At 38.7% G+C, this 19,487-nt stretch overlaps 1 protein-coding gene across 1 annotated transcript in view; it reads left to right on the forward strand.

The window, feature by feature from the left end:
* sipa1l2 (signal-induced proliferation-associated 1 like 2) overlaps positions 1–19,487 on the forward strand; it is a 65,690-nt gene that overhangs the window by 42,300 nt on the left and 3,903 nt on the right. The window contains exons 9-18 of the mRNA XM_081358154.1: positions 1,511–1,785; positions 4,812–5,036; positions 6,342–6,479; positions 7,120–7,202; positions 7,429–7,535; positions 9,187–9,608; positions 10,008–10,232; positions 12,817–12,946; positions 14,638–14,857; positions 17,223–17,354. Of these exons, the coding sequence (XP_081214280.1) occupies positions 1,511–1,785; positions 4,812–5,036; positions 6,342–6,479; positions 7,120–7,202; positions 7,429–7,535; positions 9,187–9,608; positions 10,008–10,232; positions 12,817–12,946; positions 14,638–14,857; positions 17,223–17,354 (1,957 nt within the window). The remainder of the gene's footprint in view (positions 1–1,510; positions 1,786–4,811; positions 5,037–6,341; positions 6,480–7,119; positions 7,203–7,428; positions 7,536–9,186; positions 9,609–10,007; positions 10,233–12,816; positions 12,947–14,637; positions 14,858–17,222; positions 17,355–19,487) is intronic.

Genomic DNA, 19,487 nt, shown 5'->3' on the forward strand with positions numbered 1-19,487 from the left:
TTTATTCACTTTGGGATAAGTACATACATCAACACACACCTTAATAAAACAATATTAGTTCCACTTCTTGCTTTATTGCCACCCATTCATGCTCAGTTGGGCCAGAACTGCAGGCTACAGTGCAATGGAGGCTTAAATGGGTATACATGCTGTTTATGGTGATCGACCCAGGCAGCATGTGTGGTCCCTTCTCTTTGTGAGATTTGACAGCTTGTAAAATACTGTGCTTTAACTGTTCACAAGCTCTTAAATGTGTTGTACATTGGGTGGTTTGCTGTCATCATCATAGCATTTGTGCAGCAGACCATCAGCACTAAATTAAAATTCAGTCATCATTTACTCACCCTCGTGTCATTCCAAACCTGTATGGCTGACTTTTCTTATGTGGAACACAAAAGAAGTATTTTAAAAAGTGTTGTAGTTTATTTGTTTTGGTCCATAAAATAAAAGTCAGTGACTTTTTTTCTACCCCATTGGCTTGCATTGATTAAGTACATCCTTTTCTACATCCTTTGCCTTTGGCTTGCTCAGTTGGGGATATTTAATTTAATTAATCAATCAACAATACTATTGATCAGCATTACCAAACGTGGACGTTTTCCACTAGAAACAAACATTGATGTTTTATTTTAATTTAATACTGTGAAGCTGCTTTGATACAGTCTGTATTGTGAAAAGCGCTTTAATATCGTTTAATATTGTAAAAGCCAAGCTGCGTCTAAATTAACCCTTTCAGTAACACTTTAGTTTAGGGTCCAATCCTCACTATTAACTAGTTGCTTATTAGCATACATATTACTATGATATTGGCTGCTTATTAGTACTTATAAACCACATATTAATGCCTTATTCTGCATGACCAGATTCTATATTCTACCCAACACCTAAACATAACAACATACCTTACTAACTCTTAACAAGCTGTAATTGGGAGTTTATTGAGGCCAAAGTCATAGTTAATAGTGAGAAATGGACCCTAATCTAAAGTGTGACCATCCTTTCTAACTTAAAAAAGGAAAGCTTATACAGTATTTTTTTAAGCACCTCAATCTCATCAAAGTGCTTTTGTTGTTTTTGTGGGTGCTTATAAAGATGCCTTTGGGCTCTAAGTAGCTTTGCAGAGTCTGAGTAAGATCAGCTTAAAACGGTTTGCTTTAAACTGTGTGTTTTTGGATAAAGTGCATACAAAAAGTTTAAGCTGCTATATCACATACGTTTGTTTTAGGTGTCAGGTTCTCAGCTCGGGTTGTAGGAATGCGTTATTCATGAGACAATCAGCATGTTGTGCTCTCCCATGTTGGTTTGACATTGGTTAATTTCATCCTTCAGAGACCTGGCTTCAGTCATCATCTATATCTCTGCATACCTGCCAACCCATCTGCATGCTTACCTGTGCAGGACATTCTGCCCATCATCACAGCACAGATTTTATCTTTAAAAGTCGCTGAGGTGACAAAAAGCCTAGTTTCAGATGGTTAAAGTCATTACATCTGCTCTGTCTTCTCCGCAGATGGTCACCAAGGGTTGTGAGACGCTAGAGATGACCCTGCGCAGAAATGCCCTGGGACAGCTGGGTTTCCATGTCAACTTTGAGGGTGTGGTAGCCGACGTGGAGCCGTTCGGATTCGCCTGGCAGGCAGGACTTCGCCCTGGATGCCGTTTGGTGGAGATCTGCAAGGTCGCTGTTGGGACTCTAACTCACGAGCAGATGATTGACTATCTGCGGACCTCCACACCTGTTACGGTGGTGGTCATACAGCCACATGAGGACGGCACCCCCAGAAGGTACAGTTTGTCCTCCATCTTCCATTGGTAGCTTTTTGTTACCTCCTTACTTATTAAAATGAAAAAAATGTTCTTTAAATATGTTCAAAATGCTGAATGCTGAAAATGTGTTTATTACTCAAAGATGCAGCATGTTATAAACCTGGCCACATTTACAAAAACAACCCTTAAAACTGAACCTTTAATTCGGACAGATGGGCCACACCAGTTTATCATGGTTAAGCAGAGGTCATCTCCTAAAGCGAAGATTAATCCTCTTGAGATTATCTGTGAATGATATGATTATATTCCGTTTTTTTTGTTGTTGTTTTTTTTAGCCTTTACATAAAAGAAACCACTTGCAGCAAACTGTCCTGAAATAGAAAGCGACCCAGAACCCTGTTGAACTTTGTTGAACATGTGCCCCATGTTCTGTTTGCTCATTTTAGAAGAGCTGAGGGCTTACCAAGAACATCTGAAGGCAGAGATTAAAGTGACCCTCTAGAGACTGTCAATAACTGGATTGACTTTTATCGCCACCCTGCAAGGCATGAAAGCCACAGATATCAAGCGCTCTGTGCTCTTTGTAAACACGAATTTATAGAAGATTGCTTGCATTTCTGGTTGACTTTTAACTGCTCTAAATAGCTGTATCTTGGCAAGTCGTTTCCAGAGAACTATAGTTAACAGAAGCATGCCAGGACAAGTCAGGGTTGTATTTGGTTACAGATCAGAGAGAGATTAGCAGTAATATTGTGATTGGATGTCATTGGATGTAAAAATGACTTTAGTTCTGCAGTCTGTAGAGCTGTCTCTACTTTATAGTTAATGAACATGCATGTTTTTTTATTCGCAAGCCTTTGTTTGTTAGACATTTCTCAATTCCAGTAATTTGTGTGTGAGAGTCTGAGAGTGCATTGTTCTTCATAGAAGTACTTTTTGAAGTACTGTATTTCACTGTAGAGGCTGTGAGAATCTGTCTTGAGAGCCCTCGCCTGTTCCAGCTCTTCGTTCAAGAAGATCACCAGAGATTCTTGTTTCGGAAGTATTTCAGTGCGTGTGGTTGGAACAGAGTGGATTTGATCGGAAACGCATCATTAACCATCAGTGAATCCCGCTGGTGTGGGGTGGACTTGTGTTAATTTTCTGTTTGTTCTTTTGGTTTCTCCCTCTCTAATAACTCCCGCCACAGATAATCACAGCAAAATACAGTACATCATTTATCTGATACCATTTGTCATCTGATTTGCGGATGTGTCTTTTTTCTCTTGCCAAAAAGCCCTGCAGTGATTATCTTTTAATATTTTCTGCCAATTTCCTCTCACAAAATCATCCCTTGATGCTGAATTTTGCATTTCACATGCAATGACGGACTAGAAATATACTCTATATTAATAAATTGGAATGGATTCATAGAAATAGCCTGGCTCTAAACACAGCTAACATTTATTTACAGTGGTGGGGTCCAGAAACCTGAGATCATTAGTGAAAATGCCTCTATTTTGCATTTTTCTCATTTAATTCACTTTTTTTTTTTATTACAAATAATATTTTAGAATAACAATTTGAGTGATAATTTGAATTGGAAAAAATGAACATGAATTTCAGAATGTGTTTGGTTACATCTGTTGAAAGGAGTCACATAGGAGTAACACTTCAAATTATTCCAAATCCTAAAACTTTCAGCTTTAATTTGTTTTTGAATCCCAGATTTTTTACTGTGGTCTCAAACATTTGGACCCCTCTGTGTGTGTGTGTGTGTATAACCGTCAACAGCCGGAAGTTATCCAGTCAGCTCAGAGGCGTGAAGGAGGTTCTCCCGCTTTTGGGGGGCTCTGACCTGTAACTCGACTTCCATGATAATACTCATTCCTTTGAAAGGAGCAGTCTGCCCCCACAATGCTAATTTCAACCTCTCAGAGTGATCTATCCAAAAACCAGGTTAATCCATAGTATGGATGTGATTAATCCCTGCTGGCTTTTCTATAATTAAATATGTTGTCGGGTACATGTCGTGCTGTTGATATAATGCAAGTTGTTTCTAAGTGGAGATAATCACTGGGTTCGCTGATGTAGGCGCCCCATGAACATGAAACGCACATTATGCTCGCTATCACAAAGCATGTATGTCCTATATATCTTAGAAATCAGGTAATGATGCAAATAATACTAGCTTGATGTTGTGCTGCATCGTCTTGTTTAAAGGAGCAGGAATTTCTAATTGCTAACTCAACCTGAAAACACAAATCAGTTTACTATTGTTCACCATGTTCATAATGAGCCACTAAATAACATATATGGTCATCTGAGTTATCAAAAATAAAATATGCGGTTATTTTGAGTGATGTGCGCTGATTTGAACTAATAAGCCCCTCTAATATATCAAAAGGATATAGTGGTAAACTGACATACTATTTTACCCAATGATTATCATATGGATGGTTTAAGGTATTTACATGCTGTATAAAGTTCAATCGTTTGGGGTACGTTTTTTTTTTTTTAAGAAATAAATACTTTTATTCAGCAAGGATATTAAACTGATCACATGACAGTAAAGACATTTTACAATGCTACCAAAGATTTATATTTTAAATAAATGCTGTTCTTTTGAACTTTCTATTCACCAAAGAATCCTGGTTTCCACAAAAATGTTAAGCGGCATGACTATTTTCAACAATGATCATAAGAAATGTTTCCTGGGCAGTAAATCAGCATATTAGAATGATTTCTGAAGGATCATGTGACAATGAAGACTGGAGTAATGATGCTGAAAATTCAGCTTTGCCACAGGAATAAATTACATTTTATAATATATTAAAACAAAAAATAGTTATTTTAAATTGTAATAGAATTTCACAATATTGCTGTCTTTACTGTATTTAATAAATGCAGCAATGATGAGTATAAAAGACATCTTTCAAAAATATTACAAAAATGTACCAACCCCCTTAGTGAATTTATGAATATACAATGGTATTACTATGATACTATGTCCAAAAATATAAACATTGTAACGTGTAAAACTCATGGTAATTTGTGTTTTTCAGAGGTGCCTCAGAGCTGTATCGTGTCCCCGTCATGGAGTACAAGACTCTTGGTGCCGGTCCTGGTTGGCACAGGATGACTCACGTTCCCCAAGGGCTGCCGCTGTCTCGAGTTTCACCCACTCAGGGTCCAGATCAACCCTCCCCGGGCCAACAGATGTTCCAGTACGCGCAAGCTGCCATCTCACGCAGCACTTCTTTCGATAAGAAGTACCAGGATGGATCCAGGTAGGAGATATGTGATAATGTCATTCCAAACACGTAAGCTGCTCTTTCATTCAAATATTTACCTGTAATTTCACTAGTATATATTATCACGATCCAAATCTCATGAAAATATGAGGAAAAACTATAGGGAAGAGATGGAGGTGCAGAGTGGATTGGTTTGGTTTGTGTAATTGATCTCAGCAAATACAGCATGTACGTTCAGCTGTTTTTTTTTTTTGTGTGAATGTGCACGTGCATTGTTCAATGCATTAATTTCTTCAGCATTTTGAAAAAAGATGTCAATACAGTCTCTAGGAATTTTCTGTTCTAGGCTGTCATGATTGATATTCAGAATAGATACCACCCATTTTTTATATAATGATGATTGATCTGAGAATTAGTTTTACACGGACCGCTAAAGCAAAAACATGCCTGAAGTCAGAAACAAGGACAAACTATTTTTGGGCTCATAATACACACTGAAAATGTATTAAATTGTCTTATATTATCTCTCTAAATAGTGCACTGCCTTTGCCAACTTCTCTTATTCTCATTACTGTAATGATGTCTGAATCCTGTTTTATTTTTAAATCAACATATAAATATATATTAAAAATCATTAGTTGGTCACCACTGTGAATGTGCCAACAAAGGTAACAAACAGCTACACCTGGTTTTCATCGGGCTCAGCAACAGGAACTTTATGGAACAATGATTCATAACTGTGATGTCTGATCATTCAGACATATCTCTGCTGACATATCCACTGGGAAACCCCGAAAGGGAGCATATAGAGGCTATTAAGGATGATGCATGCCACCCTGTGGATTAAAGAAAGCAAAAAAGTATGCAAAAAAAGTCTGATGTGGCTTTGGCATTTCTCAGGAGACGCCTTTTAGGGTGAGCTAATTGGGAACTTGATTTTCTGGTGCTGTAGACTTGGGATCCCTTCATAATGTGTGTCTTCTTGTGCAATTGAGTGACTGTGTGTTGCATGTTTGTGTCTTCACCTTGTCTGAAATGCACACACCTTTGTGGCCTCTTCACCCAGGCTGTCATCCCATCCTCAGTTGGGATCTGTGTTGCACATGGCATGTCATTTCTTCCTGGAGTATGTTTCTCTTATTTCCCCTCTGGAATGCACAGACGTTCCCAGCCCTGGAGACACGGGGTCCTGCTATGAATAGAATCTGCTCCACCACTTTTTTTTGACAGTGTTTCCTCCCTCCGGTCCAGAATATGAATGAGTCTTGTTGCAGTGCTCTCATTGCTTGTGCTACCAGAGTTTTGATTAATGAGCTTCTGCCCTGTGTTTGCTCATTGCAGGGTGTTGCAGGACTTTGAGATGGTTCAGAGTCCATCTGGAAATCCCGGCCAGCACTACTGCAGTTCTCCCAGTAACCAATCAACCTCCAGTGACCCCGGTCCCTGCGGCACATGGGCCCAGAAAGCCGGTTATGATGGGTAATGAGATTCTTTTCGCCTCAGCCTTGTAACTCGGAAATAAAAGAGCCTAGCAGGTTTAGAGGTTATCACAAAAGTCTAATCATGAGATTTGGTGCAAATCTTTGGTGCAAACAGAATTAGAGTAGGATGTCTAGTATGAGCTAATATTTCATGACCAGCTTTGTAAATATCAGCTGTTCTTTCACAGACAGACACACAACACCAGAGGGTCTTGAAACCTCCCTGCCCCACAAATGCTAGGATAGTTAACAATGAATGACCTCTACATCACCTTGCTAAACCACTCAACCACTCACTTTAAACAAACGTTTCATGTCATACGTTTTTTATTTTATTTTGTCCCTTGAGGTCTGCGTAAAGTGTTGTTTTTTTTTTGTTCCAAATTTTAGACAGATTCACAATCTTTGTAAAGGTAGGACTTTGTAAAGACAAATCACAGGCACTTTTCTGAACATTAAAGAAGATTCTTAAATTTAGACAACCATTTTTATATATTTTGCATTGAAGGAACATTTTATTTTTATAATATGCCCCCCCCCCCCATATTTTGTTGTTTAGTAACAACAAAATATCATTAATGTCTATGAATAATGCCAGTGGACCTTTACACTACAAAGATATTCTGCTTAACCCATAGATCACAATCACCTGCACTTCACGATCAGCCAGAAGAAAAAGAAGGAGATAGAGAGCACAAACTGGAGAGGACACGGTCTGCCGGTATGGAAATTGTTTTTCTCAAGCGCCAATGAAGATTAAACTTCATTAGTTGCAAGTGACTTATTTACCTACTTTAATTGACTGATTTACTTGTTTTATGAGCTTAACAATCTCTATTAAATAACCGGAGACGTTTTCTGTTAGTTATTTGGTAAAGATCTGATCAACTAATCGGTTTTAAATGCACAGCACTCCAATGTCATGTAACCACATCCATTATCTCCAGGATCACCTTGTGTACCAGAGGCCAAGTGGCACATCCCATCCACCAAGATCCTGAACCGAGGTATACAGAGACAGGGGGCGAAAGACTCACCTGGTAAATTTCCTCGTGTAAGTAATCAATCATTTGAACTATAAAACCATTTGATTGGATAAGTTTGATTTATTTTTAAGAGCACTAGGACTTGTTTCCTTCTGCTAGTCTACATTTGTAGCATTCCAGACAGCGGTTTCCTAGTTTACAAATGAACTTCTGGTCATTGGAGCATAAAAATCGTTATGATACAGTAAATGGCTTGTACTGTACAGTAAATGGCTTTTACTGTACAGCAACAGGACCATATGCTACGCAGAAGGAAGTGCAATGTCGGTGCAAGTGTTTGTGTGTTTATATGTGGCTGATGGGTGCAGTGACCTCATTAGTCAGGAACGTGTAGTTGGCAGCATTGCAAATGCACCACATTTCTCCGTGAGGGTGGGTAGTTGTGAAGGGGAGATCATTGGTTTGGAGGAAAGGGGGGTTAACATCTATGGCAGATGGCTCATAGTGTCACATCCAGTCATGCAATCCCTGTGGGAATTGACGTAAGAAACTGGACGCCAGCACAGTTACAGGACACCACACTGTACATTCTGACTTGAGTTGTGCACTGGGTAGCTCCAACGTCAGGTTATGTACAAATAAATCTAATTTATCAAGCACGAAAAGGTCACCATACCCTTGCTTTTTGCAGCCGATGTTGATGCTAACGGCAAAAAGTAGCTTCATGGGTCATGTTTATCTCATATTACTTATGTAAAGCCCTGCATTCCTCCATTACTTGATTCACAGAACTGACAGCTTTTATCAATAGTGTATTGACCACATTAACTTTAGCCAGAAGGGACATTTGGAAATGGTGCACCATGGTAGATCTTCCAAAGTAAACCATGCATTAAAGTTTAAAAATCATCTGCTTTCCATTCATTTGAAAGGGCTTAAATTTAGAGGATGCAATTTAACCGAATAATCAATTATTCATTTTCCTTGAGATTGGTTACAGTAGGTAGTAATCGCGTAGAGCTGGTTCTTCTGTCTGTTGCTGTTATTGCTCTGCTAAATGCACTTCAGCTCTCCGGGGGTTTTCCTTCATCCCTTTTTGTTGGATTGTACTGTGACCATGAAGCAAACAAATGTTGCATTTCGATGAAATGGTTTGCCTGCCTCGTATTCAGTGCCTAAGTACAAATGATAGATTTTTAAAAAGGAACAAAGGAATAAAACAAATGTTTTATTATTATTATACAGTAAAATAATATATGATATTTATATATACACATATAATTGGTTGCATCATACATGTGTGTTTGTGTAAGTATGTGTATGTATGTTTGTGGATTTAATTGCATAATAATAAGAAATGTTTCTTGAGCACCAATTTAGCATATCAGAATGAAAATAGTTATTTTAAATTGTATTAATATTTCATAATACACGTTTGGGGTAGGATTTAGTTTTTTTTAAAAACATTCAGAAAGAATGTTGCTAGTAAATTTCACAAATAATTACAAATAAATAAGTAACATTGAATTAAACATTACATTTTTAAGTAGAAAGACTGAAATAGTGTTTTCTTTTGACAAAACAGTGTTTGTGTTTTGACAAAATTTCTGTTTTTATTCTGATTTTGATCATATAAATGCAGCCTTGATAAGCATAAGAGACTTCTTTCAAAAACATTCAGAAGTCCTTTATAATAATTGGTCAACTTTAATCTTCCAGACCCGTGAGAAGAGCTGCCACAGTCATTGCTCCAGCCACTCCAGTAACAACACCCTCTCCAGCAATACTTCCAGCGGCAGCGACGAGAAACATTTCGGTTCTGGAGACCCGATGGATCCAGAGTCCCTGGGTCTCACCTACATAAAGGGGGCGTCCACCGACAGCGGCATAGATACAGCACCCTGCATGCCCCCTCCACCCCCTTCCCTGCCCCTGACTGGTGTGGGACCCTCACGGATGGTCTTGAGGGACGGGAGGGTTGAGACAGGACTCCCGTGGCCTCTGGAATACCATGAGGACTGTGAGACTGATGAAGGAAGGGCAAAGATGTTCTTGTCTCAAGGATACGTTCCCGTTACACCTACCGGTCACACCACAGATGGCAGCACAGGAGATCTAAGCGAGATCTCCTCTCTTTCCAGGTGAGATGGTTTGTCTTTTGGTTTTAAGATTTTTTTTTTTATTTTTTTTTTATGTTGTGAAGTTTATAGCTTTGGTTTTCAATTGTGAAACTTGCCTGTAACATTAAGAGTGGTGGTTATCAGTTAAATATTATTTGCTGATTCAACTAATAAAGACTTAGTAAAAATACTAAATGATACTAAAATAACAATGGCTGTGCAGGAGGCTCAGATTTTAAAGTATTTTGGTACCATTTCTTTTGCTGTTTCATTAGTCATTTTTGCTTCCTCTCATGTTCTTGCCTTGATAAGAATCCTTTTAAAACCTAATAATTAATGGTTCTGGCTAAGGCAGGCATCCCTATTTCATGATAAATCAGTTATACAAACAGCTGTTGGTTTCATTTTTTTCCCCCTTAGTGGTTCTCGCCATTCTGGAAGCCCCTCTGAACGCTGTTTGAAGAACTCCAGCTCCATTGACCCCTCAAAAATCTACATCATCTCTCCTACGGACGCGACTTCAATGGGAGGGCGGGAAAAGCACTCGCTTAGCTGCCAGTCACAAGGCGAGAAGTATTTGACTGGCTGGAAGAAAGGAGAAAATGACCACTTACTGGAGGAGCAAAGGCAAGATAGAGACTTTAGGTAAGTAGCACCTAATGTTTTATGGATCTTATGTAACGTTAAAGCTAGAGAAGAGTTCATAGAGAGATTAAATCACTTCAGGCTTTTTTTGATTAACAAATGCATTAAGTCAGTGTCTGACCAGTACCTCTGCATATCAGTGACATTCGGAAAACCTTTTAGGCCAGTAACACATCTCCGGCTAGCAGCATCTCAGAGATGATCGATGTCAACAAAAATATGATGTAACCTCCATCACACAGAATCCAGACAGAATCTATTTGACACCTGCCACTTCACATTATAAGACTGAAAACCTGGTAAATGTTCTCTGATTATTAAAGCAGAGGCTGGATTTGATTGACAATCTCACTAGGGGATTCTGACGTTTTCCTGATGCAGACAATATTTGATGGAAATTCATATTTCTGTTGTATCAGGTTTAAAAGCAAAAAGGACACTGAATCGATTAAAGGCTCTGTGTAATCATTTTTTCTTCTTTGTTGCTGCCTCAGTCGGTCAGAGGCTTTGTTGTCTTTACTTCTAAAGACACTTTTGAGGAAATCAAGGTAGTTGGATCATTACCTGGCCCTGAATTATTCACTGTGTTTTTCCTTCCCTCTTGTCTTGTAACAATGGCACTTCCGACACCCTTAAAGGGAAAGTCCACGCACAAAATAAAAATTGTCATAATTTACTCAGCCTCATGTCACTCCGAACCCATATGACCTTTTTCTTCAGTAAAACACAAAAGGAGACGTTTTTAATAATGTGCTAGTTGTTCTTTTCCTTGCAACTACAATGAATGGGACTGGAGCTTTCAAGTTTAAAAAATAATGTAAAGGCACCATAAGGGTAGAGTCATGTGATGAACAATCTTCCTCATTCAGTAGCACCTCAATGCAGTGCACGAGATCCGGGGGGCGGAGTTTGATCCAGATATAAGGGGTGGAGATTGGTAGGTTTAGGGGTGGGTTTAGGGATTAAGGGGTGGAGATGGGTAGGTTTAGGTATACATACAACCGGCACATCCGGGAACTTAACTGTCAATTTTGTAACCGCCCCTTTTTAGGGGAAAACAAGCCAGACTTCCCATAGACTTCAATACAAAATAGCGGCACAAAACAACGTCCGTACACAGCCGGCAGACGTGTATAACTTCAGAAATCACTTAGATGAAATATGTCGAGTAATTATATGTCCACCCTGCCTTCCATAGAGCGTGAACGATACATTTATAAACTTAATTTGGGCAACTTAAAAACATATCCCGTTTCATTCTACCAGCGTCAAATTGGCCTATCAACCCCACCCAGTGGTTTACCCGGACATTTACTCGTACCTCATCGAGTCACCAGGTAGCCAGTGAATGATTTTACTACGGTTTTAAGACGTAAACATCTTTAAATGTATAATATTGTCTTTATATTTAGAGTAGCTACTGAGTGCTCTTTTCTGTCCAGCTATACAACTAGCCTGATTTAGCTTTCGATAGCATCATCCGTAATTCATGATATTTCCATAACAGCAAGATCGATGATGATGGCAGGCAGAGATGGGCATAAATACATAGAAATGTATTTAAAATAAAATAAAAAATGTGTGTGGAAAAAAAATAATTAAATACAAATACATAATAGGGGTAGCCTACTGTGTGAAAAAATGTTTAAATACAAATTACATGTTTGTAAGGGTTAGTACACGTCCTCAATCCGTTACTGTGTATGGTGCTCGCCGGATTGTTTTCCCCTAAAAGTGGGCGTGAACCTTTTCAGAGACGTTCTATGACGCTACGCCGGTTGTATGTATATGTAAGGTGGGAGGAGTCGGATCTGGATCCGACTCCTCCCCGTGGATTTCATGTTCCGCAGTGAGGACCATCTCTCCTCATTAGTGAGCTGCAACCACATAATTTAGTCAGTGAGTTGTTCAGTTCACCTGTTTGGTGAACTACAAGTGATTCATTAAAAAGATCTGAATTTATTCATGAATAAATATTCATAGCTACTCTGCCATCACTGATATCAAAATATTCAGTGAATATTGACTTCAATTTGGGTCTTTTTCTCACATAAAGCTATTGTATGGCATCAGAAGACTTGGAAAATAGTGCGTGTGAACAATTTTTATGATAATTTCATTGTGCTTTTTTGTCATTTTGGAGCTTTACAGCTCTAGTCCTCATTCACTCTTGTTTTATTAAAAAGGGCCCGGCCAAGATGGTTTAAAAAAAATTCATCATATGGGTTTGAAACTATGTGAGTAAACGATGACAAATTTTCTTTTTTGGGTGAACTATTCCTTTCAGATCACAGGAGTCTGTTTTGATTTGTTCCGATGAGTCATGTCATGACTGTGTGAAGGCTGTTCCTTACTCAATCGCCCATAATCCTGTGTTTTGTCTCTACCGTAGCCTTGTAGTCCTTTGAATACTTTGTCTGTAGCACCTTTACAAGGAGATACCCAAATGTACAGCACCACATTCAGAGGCATTTCACAATTCACTTTAGATTGATACTACAGCAAAACTGGCTGCTAATGTCTGTTTTATTGTCTAATTTGTTCCTCTCCTTCCTCTCCCTTTGTCTCCATGTCTCTCTCTCAGGGGGCTCTATTTGAGAGACCCATCGCAGTTGGTTAATAGTGCAGGTGAGAAGCTTCAGACGCTCACTAAGGAGGCCTTCCTCAGGATGCTTCTACCCGACAGTCCCCCGGGGCAGGCAGGTCGCGGCAAGGTGAGTGTGGAGCTGAGCCCTGGAGGATGAGTAATGCAGTGAGCAAGTGCTGCTGTAGTTAGGACATGTTAAAACAACACTGAAAAACTAAGAAATTGTTTTGAATATGTTTTGTGCTAAACACATTATTCACTGGTGTGTGTTACACTGACAAGCAAATCAACTAACCAGTCAGCAGACTGTGTAACGGTTGAACTAATGGAAGCGTCTAGAGGAAATGAGGTCACAACAATCAGTCATCCTCCTCACCTGCTTTGCTCTCAGCGGTGTGGATTATAAAGCTGCACATGCCCACACTCTCTACGTGTGTTCGTCTCACTGTAAGCTTTACTTTGATTCATTTGCATAGCACTTTTCACAATACGTAATGTTCCAAAAGAGCTTTACAAAGAATAATGACTCACAAAACCCCAGTGTGAGAGGCAAAGGCACAATGCATACAGTGTTCATTCCAAATGTACAGTAATTCAGCCACATAGTATATCAAAATAAATAGGTAACACTTTACAATAAAGTTAAATTCTTTAACAAACGTTAATGCATTAGGTATCATGAACTAACAACAAACAACCATTTTATACGTAATGTATTTTGTTAATTCATAATACATTACCCTAATTTATACAGCTTGAATTTATTAATATATTTATAAAATGCAAAAAGCTTGAGAAATGCAGTCATGATACCTAATGCATTAACTCATGTTAACTAAAGTCATCTTATTGTAAAGTGTTTCCAAATAATAATATTGACTAAAATAATGTTATTGGTTTTTAGGAATAATAGTCATCAAGTATTAGTATTATGGTGGTGGTGGTATTGTTGTTGTTAATATTATAATAATATAAAATTAATTATTCCTGTTTTTATTTCAGTTAACTGGAAAATATATTATCATAATTTAAGTGAACTGTAAAATGTTTTGTTATTTAATGGTAATAATAATACAATTTATAATAATGTTTTTCCACTGTACTTAGATGATAATAATAATTATATTGTTATTTTATATTATTATTGATGTTGTTGTTGTTAAAGTCACTGGAGATGATGATGATTATTAATATTTTTTATTATTATTATTTCTTCTAATAAAATAGGAATTAATATTTCAACTAGTCTCACTCTGCACAAACATTAATATGGGATTGTTTTTGTCAGACTGCGCATTATTCACCATGCTTTTTTTTCTAATTCCTGAAGACTATAATAAGCATCCCATCTCTGTTAGTCCTCTGTCACGTTCATGTCTCTAATTGTCAGCTTGCGCCCCTCCTTCCGCCAGTAGACCCCCCGTGAGGACCGTGTCCATCTCGCCTGCATTATTGATGAGAGCGCTATGACTCTAATAGATCTGACTCACAGACCCGCAGTCACTCACTCTGACTGCTGATTGGTCCCCAGCTGAGTCTCATGTTCCCTTAGCTCACCCTCCTTCTGCTCTCCACCCCCCACCTCTCTCCCACAATTCAATTAAGTGATATGTGCTTTATTGCCATGGCTGTTTTATTAACAATATTGCAGAGCCTTTCACATAATCATATTCTGATGAATAATATCTTTGCTTTGCTCTTTCACTCTTTCTCTCTCTCTCTCTGCTTTCTCTTTGTCTTCCTGTTACCCGTCGTCTTCTATTTACATCCCATCCATCACTTTCCTTCTCCTCAGTCTCTGTTTTTGTGTTATTTCAGATACCGCTTGTCGTTCAGTCTCCACGCCGCTCCCTGTACCGGACTCTCTCAGACGAGAGCTTGTGCAGCAGCCACCGGAGGGCGCTGTCCTTAGCTAGCTCACGTAGCTCCATGCTGGACCAGGCCGTGCCCAACGACATCCTGTTTAGCAGCGCCTTGCCCTACCACAGCACCCTACCACCTCGCATGGGTCTAAACCACGCCGCCGCTCAGCTCAAAAGTGAGTTTTCGCCACATTTAGCATTGTATCAGTGATACTAACATTGTTGTAAGAATCCCACGGTTACACTTACGTACCGCAATATGCTGTCCACTTCATCCTAGAATGCATCACAGTACCAGCTGTACATAAAATGTAAACGCTTGGATTGCCAGCACTAAGACATGGTTGATGATAATGGAATAAATGAGCTTTTTTTGGCTCATAGCAGATTTTTCCATCTCCTCTGTAAGCTCACCACATTCCTTCCTGTTACAGTAATTTTATCCTCTGCAGACTTTAATGTTGTACTTAGTAATGAAGCAAGTAATGATACTATAAATCTGCTGCTAATGCAAGAGAGACTTGGTGCTAATCATACTATTATACGTCTTCTGAAATATTCTAGCGGGATGAAAAGTGTGCTGTAATAGGAAAATCATTATAATGGCACAATTTTTGCGTAACTATGCTGGACTGCTCACTGAAAGCGAGATGTGTTCATGCGTTAAACAGCTGGAGCGCGATGCATTTGAACAGAACGCACGTTCTTGTGAAGTTAAGCTTGTATGTGCACAATTTTCCCCCAAGGGGCCATGGTGGTGGTATTATATGATATTATATATATGATATTATATGTCAATGCGTTCTTTGAAACTTTGCGTTCGCGCGCGAAATGTTTGAGTTCCCCCAAGAAACTTTGTGTTCGCTCGCAAAACTTTAGTACGGTGGCCGAGAGAGCTCAGTGCGCTGCAACTGAAGAAAACACATTCAAATAGAAAAACACCCACACATTAAGAAAAGATCTTCATCAGTTTCACAAGTTGTGCGCTCCAAATACTCACAACACAACCAAATACAGAAACGCGCTGCAAAAGTTCACAACACAATCAAATACAGAAACTCGCTGCAAAAGTTCACAACACAACCAAATACAGAAACTCGCTGCAAATAGCACAGACCACAACGGAAATTCTTCCAGGTGACCCCAATTATTGCTTAATGTTCTGCTAAATGTTTTCATCCCATGTGTTTAAAATTTGAAATTGTCATTTATACAGTACATTTTTCCATTTTCAAAACTGAAATGAATTTTAAAAAAATGTGTGCGCATTTTGTAAATTATATTTCTGTAAAAATAATAACTAAAGTTTATACTGTAAATAATAAAGATTATTTGCTGCTTATGAAATTTGATTTGATTAGCAGCAAATAATTCTATTTTGGAAGCAGAAAATAATTCATACATTTTTTTAAATATTGTATTTTTTTTGTACAAATATTTAAAGCTTTTAATGTGCATTTTGGAAATTGTATTTTTTGTAAAAAAAAAAAAAATTGCCGGAAAGAAAAAACCGTGCCGGAAAATATTTAAATGAAGTAATTGGCATTCTAAAAAAAAAAAACAATCTAATATTCCCAAATCAACAGAACTGTTCCAACTACACTTGTTTATAAAAAAAAAAAATTTGCAAGACACCATAACGGCCGAAGACGCCCATATAATGCATGTTTATGTAGACCTACAAGTAAAATAGCAAAGAAATAGCACAAATAGAATGTAAGAACACGTCCTGTGTGAACGGCCCTAATGCTTCTTGGCGTGTTTCGCATACAGACACTTGATCTGTTCTCCAGCTGTCTGAAACGTACAGTTCCTCTCTCATTATAGCAGAACTCTAAGCCAGCCAACTTCATTCATTATTCAAATCACTCTCACCTCTCCGCTCTCAGGCGAGGCCTGTCTGTCTGTCTGACTTTGTGTGAATTAGCGAGTTTGCTCTCCAGGTCACCTAGAGCTAATTTTACTTCGCTTCTGTGAGTTGCCACGTTTGATTCTTTCTCCATAAGTACATCAAATTGTGGGTAAAGATGCCCTTTGGCTCTTGACTGTTGAGCAGCGGCAACTGCTTTTCTATCAAGTTGAAATCTCTGCCAGTGGATGAATGTTTAATGTAGTTTACGCCGCGGTCAGGGCTTTTCAGTTGTGTCCTCAGTGACCATCTCAGTTTCCTTCTAATCGAACTGATCATTATATCAATGAGGTGTATGGATGTTCAAGTGTAATTGTAGTCTCTTTTGAGTTAATTTATTTAAAGGCACCTTTAGGTCAGAGCATGTTCTGTTTGAATAGTGCTTTAAAATCATCATGGAATTCAAATGGAACCTTATTTACTTTCCTAATGATTGTTCCTGCACTTATTGTTAATGATTCGGTGGTGCACATTATTCCAACTTTGCGACTAGTCTTCATCTGTGCACATTTCTCTAAATTAAAATGTGTTCAGAAGTTTTAATCACTGTAGAGATGGCATTTAGGTTATGGGTCCAGTCTAAACATGCACTCTAACTGTCCTCTAAATAACTGTGTGTGCTGTCTCCACAGATGAGCTCTGGTTCTCTGACAGCTCACTGGCAGACAAGGCTAAGCTGGCGGACACTGGTATGATGCCCCTGCCTGACTCCTCTTCTGGTCTCGACTGGTCACATCTTGTGAACGCCGCACGGGCTTTTGAAGGTACAAGCTTCCGTCACACACACACTAAATAACCTGGTTTCTCACTGAGAAACACTATATTCACAGCTGTGTACGGTCTTGACCCATTTAACATGCTTTGTGATCTTAAAATCGCTGCTCACTGTTATGGAATGAACAGCAAGGTTACTTGGTATTTTTTCCACGAGGACTGCACTGACCCTTTGACTCTGGATATTTTTGTACCAGACAAATGGAGTCAAATGTCTTTGTTTGTCAAAGACTATGGGGCAGATTCATTCAACACCATGTGGGATTAACTAACACAGCATTACCAGGCACTAGCTTGAATAACACTGTGCCGGAAAATATTTAAATGAAGTAATTGGCATTCTTTTGAGCTCAAACATGCCTTTTTTATGCAAATAAGGCTCATTATAAAATGTGCCTTATTCACAAAGGTCAGTATTGTTAGCTCAGTGCAATTAATGTTGCCTTATTTACTTTTTATTAAAAAAAAGATGTACACTACAATTAAAAAATCTGGGGTCTATAAGATTATTTTAATGTTTTTGAAAGAAGTCCCTTATGCTCACCAAGGCTGCATTTATTTGATTACAATATAGTAAAAACAATAATATAGTAAAATATTATTACAAATAAGTGTTCTGATTTTAAAATGTAATTTTCCGCATCATTACTCCAGTATTCAGTGTCACATGATCTTTGAGAAATTATTCTAATATGCTGCTTTGCTGCTCAAGAAACATTTATTATGATTATCAATGTTCAAAATTACAGAGCCCCGCACATGACATGCGCCAAAAAAATATGTATATCGTGGCCACGAATGAACAATATTGTTAATATTTTTGTGTAAACCATGATAATAAAAAAAAATCAGGATTCTTTTATGATTAAAAAGTTCAAAAGAACAGCATTTATTTGAATGATCTTTTATAACTTATGATCAATGTAATGCAACCTTACTGAATAAAAGTATAAATGTAGTTTGAAAAAGAAAAAAAAAACGCTCCAAACTTTTGAATTGTAATGTATTTACAATCCCAGTAAAATAAGTACATTTTTTGGGTGTGTATTTGTGCCTTTACCTGATTGACATAAGTGAATTGGGAGCTGAAACAATGAAGGCCGCGTGTGCAAATTAAAATTTTTATTCATCCATTTAATTTTTTGGAGCTCATTGTATTAACTCTAGGCTTGAAGGAGAACTGAAAAGAACAGAAAATGCCTTTTTGTCCTATTATTGGAATTGTGTTTTGACCAAGGTTTCCCCTCACCACAAAGCTTTAGCCGCTCTCACACACCATTAACAAAGTTAACTGAAGGTTGCAGAAAACAGCACCCGTCTCCAACGCTGCTCTTGACCATGTCGAAATCACCACGTCTCTATTTTCCTCCCATTCATTTCCTGTGACTGCCTGAAGGCGCATTGTTCCGCAAGGTGCTAATTAGGAGCGGAGACCGTATTTCGAGCATTGAGAAATTAAGCCATTATCACAATGTGAGCCCAGCAAGACACCACTTAGGGAAATGACTCAAGCCATCGCTTGCTGTAATTACACATTTTGGGTTTTGGACGCTTTTACTCGTGTGCAATTACAGCTGTTCCCTCACCTTCAACCGGTCGCTGTGGAGACCATGGCGAATGCTGGCAAGGGCAGCTCTTCTTGAACTGAGAATTTCCTTTGGATCTGCATGTGGAGCGGGGGGGAATACATGGTGGACGGCTTTAATTGGCTGGAGGGGCGTCCAGCAAGCGGGTTCTCCCTGCTAGCGTTGTTGTTGTTGTTTTATTCTCCCAAGCCCTTAGAGACGTGCTCTTGGGACCTGACGGATATGAAAAATGGAATGAGTGTGCGGCTCCGTCTTGAAATGCTAACAAATATGAGACCGTCGTTTCGTGGCGAGAGAAATGATTAAGTTAGCTTTTGCCTCAGGGTTGGGGTGCTAACTAGAAGGGTGTGGGGAGGAGGTGAGCTTACATTGTTGATTTCCATGTGCTGCTTTGTGCTTACTGTGAGACTGTTAATGAAATGAAATGAGAGAGGGGGGTGGAGGAAGCGCTGAAAGGTGTTAGAAGAGGTGAGAGCTCTTAAAGGAGCCTCATGAACGCTTTTAGCTCAGCGTTTGACGAAACAATGGCAGGTCAAC

This window comes from Scardinius erythrophthalmus, assembly GCF_964197995.2.
Source record: "Scardinius erythrophthalmus genome assembly, chromosome: 25".
Lineage (NCBI taxonomy): Eukaryota > Metazoa > Chordata > Actinopteri > Cypriniformes > Leuciscidae > Scardinius > Scardinius erythrophthalmus.